Below are 17,812 nucleotides of genomic sequence, written 5' to 3' on the forward strand. Positions count from 1 at the left end.
TTGATTGGTTGTGGGTTTTTGTAATGGTCTCCATCTGTTGCAAAGAGAAATTTTCTTGATGAGAGCTACAGTTATCTGTGGGTAGAAGGACAAATATTTAGAGTGTAGTTAGGGATTATATTGGTTAGTAAAGGGGCTGTTCTAGGTTCTTCTCCAAGAGCCACGGTTTCACTAGCCCTAGCTAGTTGGCTAGGTGTTCAGTAATAGGCATGGTTTCCCTCTTTCTTCTAACTTCTTTTGGAGTGTGAGGAAGAAGGACGGTCATTTTTCTTCAAACATTTCTCCTAGTTCATGCCCATAAAAACATTATGATTAAAGAATTCAAAATCAATCAGGAAAGTATTAGCACTGCAGGAAGTAAAATTTCTTGAAAAAAATTAAACTTATAATTTGATTAAAAATATGAATCATCTTTATAACTATCATCACCTCTTGCTAATACACTCAATCATCTTGATAACTATTATAATGTGGAACTAATAGTCCCGTAACATTGAGTTTTGGGGTTATAATTCTTGGCCTTGAAATGTTCACACCTCTGTGTTTTTAACTTTCTTTACCAAGTAGTCGACATGAGTTCTGTGGGTACTTCTTACTCTCTCTGAGAAAGGGATTTTTTTTCCTGAGTCCACTTGCCATTTTACTCTTATGATTTTGGCTTTAATAAAACTATGAATGTTTGTATTTTTACTTCTATACCAGCTTTCTTATATATTGCTTAGATTGTAATTTTTTCTGAAACATTGAAGTTTTCCTAGAACACTGTTTGCATCCAAGCAAGACCCAAAAGATTTTTATCCTTGACCATGGATTATGAACTACACAAGATTTCGTTTTATAATGTACTAAAAATCCGTTTATTCTAACAGAGTTGGACCAAGTTTTAGGAAATGAAACCAATTTATCCATGGTGATGCAGAAGTGTAGCTCTGTTTATACTTTTGATCACTCTGAGGAGAAGTATTGCCTTGGTAGGCAACCAGCTGGCGTCAGGGCGAATTGTACCCTTAATACATGCTTCCAACAGCCATGTAAAACGTAACTGGCTGACACCTTGGTTTGAGTTCGGGTCACTTTCTTAGTTGTCATGTTAACCAGGGAACAGGATGGATGACGTCAGTCTCTACCAGTTATCACTCTCAATGATGGCCAGATGTAGTATTTTTCCTGCTTGTCAACACTTGAGAACAGTTTGCCAAATGTTGTTTTAAGAAGAGAAAAATACAGGTCCCCCCCCCCCCCAGTTACTTTAGAAAAGGAGTAAGTAGTGTCAAAATTTAAAGTTCCTGATAAATTTCTGGACTTCATTTTAACAGCAGCATAGTCTTTCTTTCTCTTTTATCTCCTATTTCTTAAGACAGTTTTTAAATTCTTTGTTTGGAGGGTATGTTTTCTCCTATTAAACTGTGGCAATTAAAGTTATAACTCTTTGGGACCTGACTTAACTCTCTTTTTTCACCCCAATCCTAGCCAATGGCTCAAGATGTTATTTCTGATATGAACTAGTGACCTTTGGAATTTATACAACATTAAAAGTTTATTGAGAAGTTACATAGATACTTAAAGTGGTGAAGAAAATGATTTTCTGGCTTATATTACTGTCCCAAGCTTTCTTGATTGGCACTTAGTATGTAGTTGGTGGCATGGTGAGAAACAGACCTTAACGTTGAAGGGTGATGTAGCATTGTGTGCCACCTGGATCATGTTCATTGAAACTTGCACTGATACCCTGGCTTTAGGTTTTATAAAAGGTCCTGGTATTGTCAGCTTCCTCAAAGTCTACTAGAATCTGGTAAGAACCTGAGAAAATAGTACCATGGCCTTTAAAGCAAGAGGAAATCTAGCTTGTTGTGGGGACCAGCAAGGAGTGGTTGTAGAGATGGGTCTTTGAAGGGGGTAGAATGTCTGGTAGTTTAGGAAAAGGATGATGGCTCATGGCATTAATTAATTAATTAATTAATTAATTTTACATTTCAAGTGTTATCCCCGTTCCCTACCCCCCCCACTTCTATGTGGGTGCTACCCCCCCCCCCCCTTCTACCTTACCATCCTAGCATTCCCCTAAGCTGGGGCATCAGGCCTTCACAGGACCAAAGGGCTCCCCTCCCACTGATGCCAGATAAGATAATCCTCTGCAACATATACAGCTGGAGCCTTGTTCTTAACCTAGCCAGTAGCTCACAAGCTTTGGCCTTGGAGGACAGTATAAAAGCAAACTGCAGATGTAAAGGCTGGTCGGCACCAGAAGGCTTATCCAAAGTATTGTGAAGTCGCTTCTAGAATCATGGACACTCGTAATTTTGTCAGGATTTCCACAATGGTTTTCCAAATAATGGAGGAAAGTGTGAACCATGGAGGAGATCTGGAAGTTTCATAGCAGTGCATGGAAGCTGGGTGCCATGGTGGCTTCCCCTTCTGGGAAGTTCAGTTGTCTGTCATTGCTTTCTGCTTGTTCTTTTACCTCCTTTCCCACATGGGTGACAAAGCCGCAGGGATTCAGTTTTTCTCAGTTTACACTACTTTCCTACAATATTAAATATTTGTAACCCTGCCAGCACTCTCTTTGCCAAAATGGACTTTTCAGAACTCTCTCAGGAGCACTCGACGGCTCTTTTTAGTGTTGGTATTTCTCCAGTGGAACACTGGCCAGTGGTACAGTCATTTGCGGCAGGCATGCTGATAAATACTGGTTTCCAGGCATCCAGTGGTACATTTGTCAGACTGTGACTAATTGTGTTTTTTTGTTTTGTTTTGCTTTGTTTACTTTTGTTTTTCTAGTTAGCATGAGAGATGTGTTTGCCTACTACACATAAAAATGTTTGAAAAATACCTACCTAATTCATTCCCATTGATGTTTCAAGTTCATCGATACTGTGTCCTTCCTTGACCAATTCTAGCCTGCAATTACTGAGTGGTATGTGTTCCATAAGTGAAACGTGTTGTGACTCTGTCAGTCATTGTGATTACTGGTAAAGGCAGGCTTTGATGTTTCATTACCCATCTTTATCTTTATATTCTGGTGGAAATTGCTAAATTGCCTATGTAGAATATTATATTCTTATCATGTCTTGCCAGCACTTGAATGTGTTGCTTAACCTGGTGCTGGTAAGATTAAATTGTCTGTAGGGAGAAGTTTTTGCTGTAGATTTTGAGTAAGAAATACACACACACACACACACACACACACACACACACACACACACTTACTTATACAGCATTCTGAATGCTGGTGTTGTACTTTCAAGCATATGCAAGCTTAATGGTCCGCCTGCCTGTATCATTTTCTCCTGGAATGACAGCTTAATAGTTTTCCTGGTTGGATTGTGTTAAAATCCTTAAAGGCTACATTCACTAAAACATATGTCTAGCATTTGGACAGCCAACCTCTGCGTGACCATTTCTGCAGAGTACAACTTAGCTCTGTGGAGACTGGCATCTTGTTGCTAAAGTGACATTAGCCCGCATGTATGAGGCATCACAGGGGACCCATATATAGGTATGAATTTTATGTTTTACTTTAACAGCTAAAAACTGCTTTAAATTAACAGATAAAAGCTATGTTAAAATTCCATTAATTTCAAGTTTTACTTCAAACCATTGCAGGATAGACTGAGGTGTATTTTTATGTTACCCTAAAATGGATTTTGTAATGTGAGATGCGTTTGTAGAATTGTGCAAAGGTGACCTGTGAAATACCTTTAAACATGTTTTCATAGTGTTTGGTCTGGCTGGCTGGAGCATCACCCATACTCAGAACTTTGTACTAGCTATCTTGTCTAGATAAGCTTAGTTCTCTCATCATTGCTAAAGATGCTCTGGCTGAGCACAGCTGTGGGGGAAAGTCACGGATCCCAAATCTGGGTTCCATTAAAACAGGGCATCGTGTTTGCCTGTGGTCCTCCACGTCTCCATTTTGCTTGCCCTTCCTGTGTCAGGGCGCTGCTGGTGTCTGATAGACGGTCTTTAAATGGCAAATAGCTCTTGGGAGGTAGCCTTTAAGGTTGAAAGGTAGGGAAGAGACTCTCCTGGCTTTGGAATATGGAGAAAAATTGAGATGTTTTTCACAGTCCTAATCTTTAATTGGCTTAGCCCTTGCTGGTGCCCCATGTGCAACAGACCTTAATCCAGGAGCTGACTGTAGTAGTAAAAAGTCGAAGAAGCAAGAACTGGAGAATCCTGCCTCTGTGGTCCTTCCTGACTTTGGTTGGTTTAGCTTTTATATTGAAACTTTGTTTAAAGAAAGACTTCATGTTTTTCAAATGGAGAAGTACATATTTCAGATGAGAACTTGACAATTTAAAACTTTAAGCTTTCCTTTCTTTAGAAGAGAAGTATTAGCATTTATCTCTGTCATTTTGTTACTTAAAAAGCTAATGGCAACCACCTTTAAAAACACCGTATTAAACTTTAAGAGAGTTCAAGAAAGCACTTTGTAAAGTTCTTTGTAAAGAAATTTCCAGGCAGTTGTATGTTTTAAGTTTTGCCTAGGTGTATGATCATTGGAAACTTAATTGATTTTAATTAACTATTGAGCCACAAATGATAGGATTCTGTTTTATAAATTTGGAGTGACCTCAATATTAATAATGTGAAAATAATAAAATGGAATAGAAAAAAAAAGATTTTTAGGAGTCTTAGCAAATTAAAAATGTGAATATGAATGATGAAAGGCATATGCCACACTGAGTTTCTGTTCTGCCTCATGAAATTATTGAACTATATTTAGACAATCACAGTATATGTTCATTCTTAGAATGGCTGAAAATAGCAGTGTTTCTTCTTTATTTTATTCACGTAAATGCTTTCCAGGGATCAGAGATATTTGTAAAGTTTCAAAAATGAAACTTGAACACTTTCCAAATTAAATGAAGTAGTGGGCACAAAATCCTTGGCTCAGAGCAGAGGCCATGGCAGTGTCTAAGACACTTGTGATTCTAATAATTGCTTCTGTGTGCCTCTTTCTCCCATGCTCTCCTTTACTTGTGTGAATGCGGTGGCCTTCTCCATACATCCAAAGTGAGGTTAGGTTTTGTTTCATCTGCTCCGCCCTCTAGTTCTTAGGGTTTCAGAAGTTTCTGGAATTGTGTCTTCAGTTGTGACAGCAGTGTGCTGTATCTGAGGGTGACAGCAGGTTTTACTGTTAGGCGCAGACAGAGAGATTGGCCTTGACTCTCTTCATGTCAAGAGTGGATTTGTCATTCTGTCTGGGGCCTGTTGTCTCAAAGTCTCAGCCAGGCACTTCCTATGATTCTGCAGACCTCCAAGAGGGTGACAGGTGGAGGCTGGTTTGAAGTGGTTTTAACGTGATTTTTTGCCTTTGCAGTCTAGGAACCAAAGATTCCTGTTTTTTGAAGGGAGTTGTAAGATAGTATTAAATACAATTTAGTTTCTTGAGGAGATTATGACCATACTGTATTTTCAATTTAGAATCAATTCATAAGCATATTTGGTGATTTAGATTTACCAGGAATACTTTTTGTAGCCTTCATGATGTAAGAGAAGGTTTAGAATCCCTTCCAGGTCCTCTTTAGCTACACTTTCCCAGGAGAAACCAGTTCTGACCATGTAGGAGGAATGTTTCTAATAACATACATGTTTAAAAGGGTCTTTATGCCTCAGCACTTTGCACAAAATGAGCTATTGTTGTTCAAATTGCTTATGTTTAGAATTGACTTGCTTTGGGAATCTTTCCGGATTGCCATTCTGTTCTGTGGCTCCACCGTGTTCTGTGGTGTGGCGGTGCATTTCTGTAGCCATTTCTGCCTGAAGCGTGCTCAGAAGGTCTTGATGCTGTATACTTGGCTATCGTGCTGCTTGAGCTGTCAGAGTTGGAATACAGTTTTTCCCTAGAGTTTCCGCTCTGTAGCTTGCTGGAAGCATAGACTGTTTGCCCCGAATGCTTATTGGATTTTGAGGTTCATTTTAAACCTTGTCATTTGGTCTTGGATCAGCCCTAACCTGGGTTATGAAGGACTAGTACATCATATGGAGTTTTAGAAGAAGAGCAACTTGTTGAGAGCAGTCTCTCATTTCCACCTGTTATTCATGAACTAACACCATCTAGCTTGGGTGGGTGTTAGCTGCTTCGTTGGTTACATCATATAGACGGAGCTCGAGAGATCTGACCAGCAAAAAATGGATTGTTTAGGCTAATTAACCGAGGCAGGAAAACTTATTACAGGATATTTTGAAAACATATATTATATATATTTCTTGATTATAGAATGTTTGTATTCCATCCTTTCTACCGGGGTACATTGATGTTTAATTGTGATTTTTTTTTAAAGTGTCAAGTGACTTCAGCCATAGAAAGCTAAAATGCCTGTTCCCCAGGTTGTCAGATCTGTGGAAGCAGTTGGGATCCTTACAGCATTTCTGCCCTCTCATGTTCTCCAGTCACTACTTAGTAAACACGGTGACTGATTTTTGTTGTGAGTCCTGCCCATACCTTGGGCCTTAGCATCTGCTGGCTGAAGCTGCTGTCATCGATTCTGGCTTCTAGGCTAGAATTGCCCAGACTGAGTAAAGTCTTCCCTGTTAGACATGCATCTTCTCTTGCTTGAAGATTTCATTTTAAATCGATAAAGCAGTACAGTTTTAAAAGAGGGGTGCTAACCTCGATAGCAGTTTCGAAAAGAATTTACCTCTTCTCCACTAATACGGTTTAATGTATTTCAAGCAATAACTTGTTGATTTTGGTATCTGCTGGCATCCTGCTGTGATATCATAGCCATGACTTTTGATTTGTTTCTGTAAACAGCCTATCATGCCCGTCGTGAGCAACTGTTTCAGCCACTATATGTCACTGTGACACTTTTCATCTTAGTACACATTAGTGAAAACGGTTGTAACCCGTCATTTTCAGAGTGACTTGTTGCTGGCAAGTCTCTCAAGGACGTACTGGCTTTTCCTTCACTGTGATGTTTTTGTACTGTTTCTATGTTTTCTTATCCCACGACCAGTCAGATTTCTCAAGGCTGTTGTATATACTCTCATGTCATGTACCCCCATCCAAAAGCATTTGGATCTTAAAAGTAAAAAGATGGAAAAATCAGACCAAGATACGGACAGACGAAACAGTAATTCACTTATAACAAAAAATGTCCTGTAAAATAGGCATGCGTTTTAAATTATATACTATATGGAGTTATAAATCTCATTTTTCTTTCATGCTAAGATTATAAGCTATGTGGAAGTTTCTTGACAGTACAAAAATGTACCCAATTGAAAGACATTTGTTATAACTTACTAAACATAAAATCAGTTTTCTGATTTTTATTTATGGAATTTAAGCAGTTTGTTTTTATTAGTGAATTAAAATGCTATCATATGCGTAAAATATGTATTCTTTTCAACATCAGGTTCCCCTCTTCTCTTTCAGTCTGTGATCAAAACCGGGCGACTGTTGATCAGCCACGAGGCTCCCTTAACAGGCGGCTTTGCCTCTGAGATCAGCTCCACGGTCCAGGTAGAGTAATGCAGCGCCGAGTTTTACATCTGTGAGGTCGTGCATGTCTGTTCCAGAGGAGCGATTGCTTATCGCAGAATACCAAAGTCTGATCTGTTGGGAAATGAACATCCCCCCCTGAGACTGTTCTAGCCTTCAGTTAATGTTTGAAAGAAGAAAATTCAAATGAATCAATATGGAAAAATCCTTTATGGAAGAAGGAAAACTGGAGATGAATTTAATAAAATAAGTTGTGTTCGCTGCGTTAAAAGGAAAAGGAAATTCTGTTACATAGCAACCTAAGCATCCCCCTGCAGTAAAACCTAATGTTGTTATGAAATAGGTTCATTATGAAATTCATCTTAGACATGTATAGTACTCACCTTTAAATTTGTCAAGTATCTAATTTTTAAAAATATCAGTTTAATTAGCTATAAGAGGGTGGGATGCTATTGGAAGTACTTGAGAAGTGAATTAAACACTTTCATTTTTAAAATGTTCAGTTAGGATACTGTATAAAAATGGAGAGGCCCCACATACTTCTTTCTTAGGTGAAGATTTTATAAAGCTGTTTATTCATGCGTGTATTATACATATGTACAATGTGAAGGCATTATATTTTTCCTAATATTTTAAAGTTAAAAAGTAAGTCATCAGAATATAAACTATCAGAATACCAATACAGTTTATAAATGTGTTTCTTCTCTTTTCTGTATTATGGTTCTTTAATTATTAAGATGCATTTTTGTAGAGAAGGCATAAGTATGGGCTTAATAGTTTCATAAAAGTTACAGTGAAGGAATATTGCTGCAAATTAAATTTTAAACTTTTAACCAGCAAATGAATTTTTTTAATAAAATAGTTTATATGCTAGTTAGTAAAGTTACATAGTTTTAAAATAATACTATGGAAGCAGATTTAAACAAAATATTTAAAAACCATTCTAAATAATAATTATATTCAATGAAAATTAAGCCGTTCTGTCATCTACAGGTACTGACATAGTTGAGAAACGTGAATATTTAAATTTTGTCAGTGTTTTGCATTCTTTTTTCTTACTATCATTTATGTGTCTTGAATACTTGGCTTGCATTGTGGGACACGCTAATTATTGAGTAGCATAATGTACCAACTCTTTTTAAAACGAGGCTGCAGGAATAATCACTGTAATCCTAAAATGTTATTTCAAGCCAGAGGCAGAACTGGCAAAAGAAACTGGATTTTCTGACTCCTGATAACTCGGGATTGTAATGACGCCTACAGGAGGGGAAAGATTGCCGCTGACAGGAGCCTTGACAGCCCTGCCTGTTTAGGCCACTGCTTGGGTAATAAGCCCATTGCCTATACCAAATATAATTTGCATATAATTATACAAGGACCACTAGGAGAAGGTTGTTGAGCTTGGGATTGTGTCTTTTTGTAAACATTTCTTCCTCCGAGCTTGCTTTTAAAATGTGGTCTCTGTTGGTACACTGCTGTAGAGTATAATGCAGTTTTCAGACTGGAATGAGCTCCGAAAGATGATCTAATCTGGTGTCTCTTGAGTTTGAATAGTATGTGGACTCATGTTTATGGAAAAATGACTCTGCAGCCACAGGAATACATTAGCAAATCCTCATTTCAGAAACACTGGGTTAAGAGTTTAAACACTGCCATTGCAGCTTGCCAGCGCCAGAAATCACAAGAGTGTGTCACAGTTAGGTCCTGAAGCTGTGAGATGATTTATGGTGGTAAGAGTTGACAGAGAGATTGCCCACTGTGTAATCATACTTATACCATAACTCGGATGCACCAAGGCAAGGCAGCTTGTGCCACACCTTGACACTCAGAGCTTGACTGTGGCTCCTTAGGTGTTCGCAAGCACCTGAAACATAGCCTCTTTTTACCAGACGCATATTTGCTACTAAACTGCTGTGACTGATAGATTTATAAAGACGAGAGAGATCTTGAACTAGTCCAGGAATTTTGAGTCAGTGCTCAAAGAGTACATACACAATCATTTCTGAGAGTCCAGCAGCCCCAAGAGGAACATAGAAATTTTGAATTCATTATAAAATTGCGTGTTTCTATAAAGAAATCATTCAATGAGTGAACTACAAGGTGAATTAGGTAATGCTGTAAAATTTGTAGGGGATTTGCATCTAATTAGAACTTTGTTTCATCTTAATTCGTTTTATTTGTCTAGACACAGAATGCAGAAAATGAATTTAAATAGGTCTTACCAGAGAGTATATTTGCCTCTTACTGCTTTTACTGATTGATGAAGGAAGTTACAGATATGGGCTTTGTCCTTTTTAGTAATATGTTTAAGAACAAGCTGATGTGGTTTTAGCAGTTGTTTTTCACGGGTGCAGCTACAGGAGGTGGGCACTCACAGCCTCCTGTCAGTGAAACCTGGATCAGGTTACTGGTGCCACGGGCTGCTTGAATTGGTGTCACTGAAGTGAGTTTCAGCTGCTTTCACCACTTGGAGTGATTCATACTTCTACATTTCTTTTTGATGTTTGGACCTTGTAAGGTTAGCAAAGATGAAACCAGGTTATGGTATTGAAAGTCAGCCTTCCGAGCTGCAGAGAAAGGAAGTGTCCGAGGGAAAACTTTTCATTCTCTTTGGGAGAAAGAAGCTTGAAACTGTAAATGAGGGTGGACCCTGAATTTGATCACTCCTTGCTAAAATATCTGCTTCTCATTGTATCGAAGAATCTTAAGTTTTCTTTGAAATTTCAAATAAAAATGTTGCACCCCACATGTTATTATGTAGAGCATTCGTAGCAGGTTTATAGAAATCCATGGTTAATTTTTTAAAAAATGCTTAGGAAAATAATCAATAAATAGTAAGACTACTGTTTTTAAATTAAAAAAAAAATCTGAAAACTCTTGAAAACCTAAAACTGTTTTATTTATATTTCAACCTATTATCCATAGTCAAAATTTTAAAAAGGAGAGAATTTATCACCTACCAAATAGCTTTTCAAGTTTTATAATTGATATCACTAGATAGAAGCATCAACTTTGCTAAAAAAGTTAAATCTCTGACGGAAGGACAACTTGACAATATGGCATTGTTAGCATTACTATAGAAAGATTATTTTTACTTATAGAAATAAAATATAGACGAATGAATACAAAATATAGTCATAATTTATTTGTTTAACTTTAATTTACTGCAGATGTCCCTTCTCATCAGACAAGATGTTTTACAGTCCATATCTCCAATTCCTTCAGAGCTGTTGCTTCTTCCTCACAAAGCCTCATATATTATTATTAACATCGTTATAAATAGTCTTACTGTGAAATAATGCTAAATTCACCAGAGAAATGACTACCCTATGTTCAGTATATAGAAATCATTCAGATTTATTAATAGTGCCTTCTAAGATTTCTGTGTTTTAAAGAATGCTGATAAGAATGAAAGGAAAACATTTAATTGAGAACATTGGATTTAATTTAGAAGTTAAGAGGGAGGCAGAACAAGCTGAGGCCTGATACCCTTGGGAGGGATGCTCTGGTCCTTCCTCCAGCGCGCCGCTGTCTCTCCCCAGCTAACTTTACGTTCCCATCTGTTCCTACTTTGGGATGCGCGGACTCTTTTGCCCTCCCCCCTCATTTGACACATGATGAATCCTGAAGTCCTGAGGACTTGAAGGGTTAAATTTGAACCCTGGTGTGTGAAAAAAAACAAACCAAAAAAAAAAGCAAAGATGGTAGATTTCATGGTTTCTAGAAAACAAGTTTTATGTTGTGGTGTTTGTGCTCCTCAGCTTTGCAGCCACAGATTTTATGTCCACTGCTCAAGAAGTTGCCTCCATTTTAACTTCTCCCAAATTAATTTGTGCTGTAGATTTGAGGATCTGGTCTCCAACTCAGTAATTACATATTTAAATGTTAAGACCGACCAGTTTAGGTATTTCACAGCTTTAGAAACATAACGTGATTCCTGTGGACATTTTAGAAACCAGTCTTCATTATTAGCTTCCGGCACAGTCCCATAATGATAAGTCTCTGACTCTGATCTCTGATATAATGGTGTGATAATTAAAAAAAAAAAGTTTTTTTTTTAATCCCCCTTCTGGATTCAATACTCAATAAGAGCGCCAAAAGTTTTAGGGATTGTGGTTGACTTAAAGGTTTCTTTTTCTTTCTTTCTTTTTTTTTTTTTTTCCTTCGTCTTCTTTCTTTTTTCAACACATGGAAGCAATAACTCTGCACTAGAGAGGCCAATTGGAGAGGAGGGTAACTTTCCATACCATTGTTCTATCCTTGCTGTGCGGTCCTGTAGCTGAGAATAGGAACTGAGAGGTCGCACCCACATACACAGAGTTCGTAAGGCGATCAATCGGGTTCTGATGGTTGGAGAGGGTTTGGATAGCGCCTGCGTGAATCCCTGTGCAGAAGGAAAGTTACAGTGTTCAACAGAAGGAAGACTGCTTTTCTGACTGCTTTGTGTTAGAGAAGCTGATTTGGAGATTTGTTTCTTTATAAACCCGCTGCTACCGAATTTATAAATAGTGTTTTTAAGCATGTCATGTTATGAAAAAAAGACAGATCCTAAATGATACTGAGTTTTTACCTGTAATACCTATTTCTCTCTCTCTCTCTCTCTATATATATATACATATATAGAGAGAGACTCTCTCTATATATAATACTTTGTATAAGATATACTTTATCTTAATTTAAAAAGTGTTTATTAGCAACATATCATTTGCTAGCAGCAGATGAAGCAGAAGCAAACAGTCAGGGGAAATGTGCCTTTTTTGCTAAAGCGTGGGAACCAGAGCCTCTTGAGAGCTGGTCAGCATACAGTGTCTGTGACCTGGGCTTTGTAAAGAGCAGTTTTGCCCTGAAGCCTGTTAAGTACTTTTGGTGAGCAGCATCTGTGGCCACAGACAGTGGTCGCATCCCAATGGTTCCGGCTTGTGCTGCTCCTGAGCATCTGGGTGAAGCCCCCTGTTCTTCCTCTGTATCTTTTGGACTCACTTCCCACCACCTGCCTTCCCTCCCCTCACTCTGTTTTAGTCAGTGGGTAATTGTTAGTTTTTTACTCAGTACTTTAGGCAGTGTTTTAATACAGGCATTTGATATGAGACATAGAGTCCTTGCTTTAAACATTTTGAGTTTATTAAAAGGAATCGATGATAAACTGTGATTTAGTATGGAATATAATACAACACAGTCAAACAGAGCACTGTGGGATTGTAAAATCTTTGATAAGTGTGATATGTGGTAGGTCATTGTACTGGCTAGTTTTGTGTCAACTTGACACAGCTGGAGTTATCACAGAGAAAGGAGCTTCAGTTGAGGAAATGCCTCCATGAGATCCAACTGTAAGGCATTTTCTCAATTAGTGATCAAGGGGGAAAGGCCCCTTGTGGGTGGGACCATCTCTGGGCTGGTAGCCTTGGGTTCTATAAGAGAGCAGGCTGAGCAAGCCAGGTGAGGCAAGCCAGTAAAGAACATCCCTCCATGGCCTCTGCATCAGCTCCTGCTTCCTGACCTGCTTGAGTTCCAGTCCTGACTTCCTTGGTGATGAACAGCAATGTGGAAGTGTAAGCCGAATAAACCCTTTCCTCCCCAACTTGCTTCTTGGTCATGATGTTTGTGCAGGAATAGAAACTCTGACTAAGACAGTCATATAGCCGGAGGGTGAACATGATCCTAGAAATGAAAGTGAATTCAGTCTGAGTAGAAAGGGGTATAATTCTAGGGATGAGCATGGTTTTGATATGGCTAGAGTGCCGTAGGAAAGGCTGTAGTTTGAGGTCAAGTTTGACAAGTAGGGATCAGAACCCAACAGCCTGGAATACAATCTTCCAGAACTTACCTTCGTGTGGAAGAAACCCAATAGCTGAACTGGCTTCCATCAGTATAAATTCCAAGTTTCCAATAAATATGCATAAAATAGACTTTATAGGACTCTTGACAAATAGTTGTAAGTAAGTGATCCTTGCTGTTATCATATCAAGCAGTGCCATGTAATTAAAGGATTTTAAGCAGAGGACTAACAGATGGATGTTCCAGTTAGAATGGGTAGGCTGAGAGATCTATTAAAACACTCTCTCCATAATCTAATTGAGAGATTTGAAGGTCTTTAACAACTAAGAGGTAGGGTTGGCAGGCAATGTTGCTTTTAGAGAATAGGAGAATGAATCTGAAAGAAAGTCTTGATTCATGAGGAAGGTGTGAGGCAAGGACTGAAGTCGTTGCTGGAGAGTCTGGGAATCAAAAGAAGATGCACACTAGGCTTATTAAGAGAGGTGTGGCTTCACTGAGTTAAGGATATCATTGGGAAAAGTGGTCACTATTATGAGTAAAGTCTTGAAAACACAAATACAGATTACTGTTTCAATGAGGAGAGAGATGCAGCACATCGCTTCCCCTTGTTTCTACCATTCTGCTTACATTTATGTAATTGTTTTTTAAAAATATAATAATATAATATAGTATAAATAATATAATAATGTCCTCAAAGCTTAGTAGTAGTCATGCTGGAGATTTTATTACAGGATATGGCCGTAGTTATTTCACCTTATGATTAAAACGTATTGTAAATCTCATTGCAAGCAGTCTTCGAGTCAAGCTTTGTCGAAGTTATTCACATAGAGGGAAGATAGCGTACATATAATGACTAGGTGCTGTTTGTGACTTTAGGCATCCTCTGGAAGACTTAGCGCATTCTGCGTGGATGGGGGTGTTTACTGTGGTTGGAAATGGGCTTAGTCATTACCATGAGGCTAATTGCTTAGCAGAGAATGCCGTTGTCTTGGTTTGAATGCTCCCCGGCAGCCTCCCTAACTCCTCTGCCTTCTCCCCTTCCTCTGCCAGCTCATGGAGTCAAACTTTTAATATCTCTCATATCTGTCCTCCTCTTGTATTGCCCCAGTAAATTCAAAATGAGCTCAGAGACTGCCAAGCCTAAAAGAAAAATGTGGAAAAATAACAGCCACCAAGGTAGGCATCTTCTAAGGAAAGACAAATAACTTCCTATGTTTCTCTTGTTTAGTGTGGTGTCGGCTGTAGTTCTATCCTAGGGGACCCTTTATTATATTGGGGCATACTCCTTTTATTCCCTGTAGCTTTAGGGCTTCCTGTGTTCATGAGAGGGCCCCTTTGCTCCCTTCTGGAAGCCAGGTCCCAGAGCCATGTAGGTCATTAAGCAAAAACTCAGTCAGTGATTTAAATGAGTTGTTTGTGTCCCAGGAGCACTCTTGATTTATCTGAAGGTGGGTACTGTTCTTGCTGTTAGAAGGACTGATAGGTGAACTGCTTATTTTTACATCACCACTCCACTGAACTGAAATTCATCGTGGTTTGTGTTTGTAAACCAGAAAGTGGACAGTGCCATTCTGTGTTGCATGCTTCACCGTTCTGCACTGTGACCTGGTGACAGAGGTTTTTTTGCTTTTTGTTTTAAAATAAACTAGGGGTACTTTTCTTTTTTATTGAGTCTATGAAAGAGGTTTGCATTCACATGTTGACCAGTCAAGTTTCAGAGCCTAGTAAAATCAGTTATCTGAAGGAAGCCACTTCTTTATTTCATTACATATGATGGCTTTTGTCATTTAGTCTCTTTAAATAGTTTCTTTAATACCCACTTAGTGTTATAATCCTTAAAAATCGAGTTGTATCCTTGAAGAAAATGACAAATGATTGAAAATGTTTCTGTGTGGGTTAGGTTCTTTGCTGTTATGAACAAAGCAATGAATAGAAGTAACGCTGAATAGAAATAATGGAGAGCTTTACTCTGGCCCATGGTTCCAGAGCAGCGGTCCTCAGTCTTCCTAGTGCTGCTGTCCCATAGTGCAGTTCCTCATGTCGTGAAGATCCCCAACCATAAAATCATTTTGTTGCAACTTCCTAACTTTAATGTTGCTACTGTTATGAATCATAATGTAAATGTCTGATATGTGACCACAAGGGGGTGGAACCCACAAGTTAAGTTGAGTAGCACTGGTTTAGAGCATTTGGTTTATCGTTTGCTTGGTCCCAGGTGGTTGGGCAGGACATCATGGCGGCAGGAAGGAATGAGGGAGAGAAGGCCCAGGTGGTGCAGGCAGAACACTGAACGGGGAGAAGCTGCCCCTCTGTTGTTTCTCTCATTTACTGCGCCCAAACCCCTGTCAAGTAGACAGTGCTGCTCACCATCGACCTTCCAGCCACCGTGAACCTGTATACGCTCTCCCAGACATGTCTGGGTATGTCTCATGACCGCTTAGGTGATTCTAAACCAAACCAAATCGGCACTCAGCAGTCACAGGCATGATTTTACTGCCTTATTTGATATGGAATAATATCTTACATTTTTCTATTAATATATATTATATAAGCATTATAATATAATTATAGTGTATGTAATATGTACATATATATCATGTATTAAATGTATATATATGTACATATTACATATATATTATGTATTAAATAAAGGTATCACTTAAAATATTTTCACATAAACTAAAGAGTTGGCTTTGCACTAAAGATTACTTGTTGCTCTCACAGGAGGCTTGGGTTCCAAGCACTCGCATGATACCTCATAACCATCCAAAAGTCTAACTCCAGGATGCCCTCTTCTGACCTCTGTCAGCACCAGGCATGAATGTGGTGCCAATATGTGTGTGTAGACAAAACACTCATACACATAAAACAAAATAAAAACATTTCCAACTACAGTACATTCATGTCAAATGTTATAAACGATAGACATCAGAAGATGTGTTGATGTGTCCTGGCCAATTCTGGTGACCACCTTGCACAACTTGTTAGGTTAAATGAAGCAGCATGGTAAATTCTCCAAGATATGCTAGGCATGGGTTGTCATCCTGACATGCATTCTTTTTGTTTAGGTTGACTGTGCTTTCTGAAGAAACAGCTAATTTTCTCAGTTTGTCATGCCTCTTAAGTAGGCAGCAGTATTTGTAATTTTGGAAGATCGTTTTAGTTTGTTTTTTTTTTTTAGCATAATTCAACTTATAGCTCAGATTAGTCCATGAATGTTTGCAAGGCCTATCATCTCCTTTCATGAGTGAGTTCATGGTTATAAGAAATATGGTTATGGTTAGAGATTAATTACTGCTAATGAATTCCCTGCTAAACTGTAAACAGTTAAATCAGTGCTTGTTGCAAAAAGCCCAAACAAACAAAAAACCAAACAGCAGTTGAAAATAAATACTATACACAGAAACCAAATGGTTTATTATTGTTGTGATTTTCAGTATTAATGCAAATATTCCAAATGATATTTCAATTTGCAGAGATGTCCGAAAAATTGCATTTGATTGAGAAATGTTGAATGTTTTTATTATTCTTTTTCAAAATAGGAAGACTTGACTTTTTTTGGAGAGTCTTTACAACTTAAGTCCTTTGGGGGAATCAGGTACCAATATTAGCTATTTAAAGTAGTTTTGTGTACCAGATGGCACAAGATAATTATTTATTTTCATCAAAATTACTAGCTAAAAGTTGTAATGACATGGCTCAGTAGGCAGAGGCACTTGCCACGCAAACCTGGTGACCTGACTGTGACCTGAAAATCTGCCTAGAGGATGAGAGAACTGACATCATAGAGAACTGACATCATAGAGAACTGACATCATAGAGAACTGACATCATAGAGAACTGACATCATAGAGAACTGACGTCATAGAGAACTGACATCATAGAGAACTGACGTCACAGAGCTTGTCTCTCACCTCTACACGGGAGGTGTAACCCACGTGTCCCTTCCTCGACACCACACATGATAATAAATTTAAATTTTAAAACATAACTAGAACGATTTTTGAAGTCTGCAGTATCTTTATGTTTAAAGATCGCTCTGTGTGATTCACACATTCAAACCTACATCTGAAGCTCCCATAGCTGTGATTAGGCCACTCTTTGTAACACGCCATGGCTACTCGTGTGTTTTGATAGGATTAGATTGCTCTCAGCCCTGCATTTCTTTCCTGGATCAATTTTAGATCCCCAGCTGATGGTTTTGATAGTACAAAATACGTACTTTGAAACGGGCCCGTAGCGCCTTGGTCTTTCCTGAGCTGGCTTCAACTTTCCTATGGTCCTTAAATCATTTTTTCCCCCTTTGTTCTCATACTCTGTACTTTTGACGTGAATACCTCTAGGCTGCAGTCAGAGAAACTGAAGTGCAGCTTTGTCTTTCATCTCATCTCATCTCATCTCTAACAATCTCCTGCCTCAGTGCTTGACCTCCAAATGTATACTCCATGTTTTTTTTTTTTAACACATGTACTTTCTGGGCATAGGTTCCTAACTTAAGTATATATAGCAGACCATCTTGAATGTATTTTGTGACTAATATTCTAATATCATATAATCCTATATATTTTTTATTAAAACCACCTTTCATGC

At 38.4% G+C, this 17,812-nt stretch overlaps 1 protein-coding gene across 5 annotated transcripts in view; it reads left to right on the forward strand.

Moving 5' to 3' along the window:
• The window catches only part of Bckdhb (branched chain ketoacid dehydrogenase E1, beta polypeptide), a 199,130-nt gene that overhangs the window by 136,613 nt on the left and 44,705 nt on the right, over positions 1–17,812 (forward strand). For all 5 annotated transcript variants that reach the window (XM_006510786.1, XM_006510788.1, NM_001305935.1 and 2 more), the window contains one exon: positions 7,382–7,468. In XM_006510786.1, the coding sequence (XP_006510849.1) occupies positions 7,382–7,468 (87 nt within the window). The remainder of the gene's footprint in view (positions 1–7,381; positions 7,469–17,812) is intronic.

Source organism: Mus musculus, chromosome 9 (genome assembly GCF_000001635.26).
Source record: "Mus musculus strain C57BL/6J chromosome 9, GRCm38.p6 C57BL/6J".
NCBI lineage: Eukaryota > Metazoa > Chordata > Mammalia > Rodentia > Muridae > Mus > Mus musculus.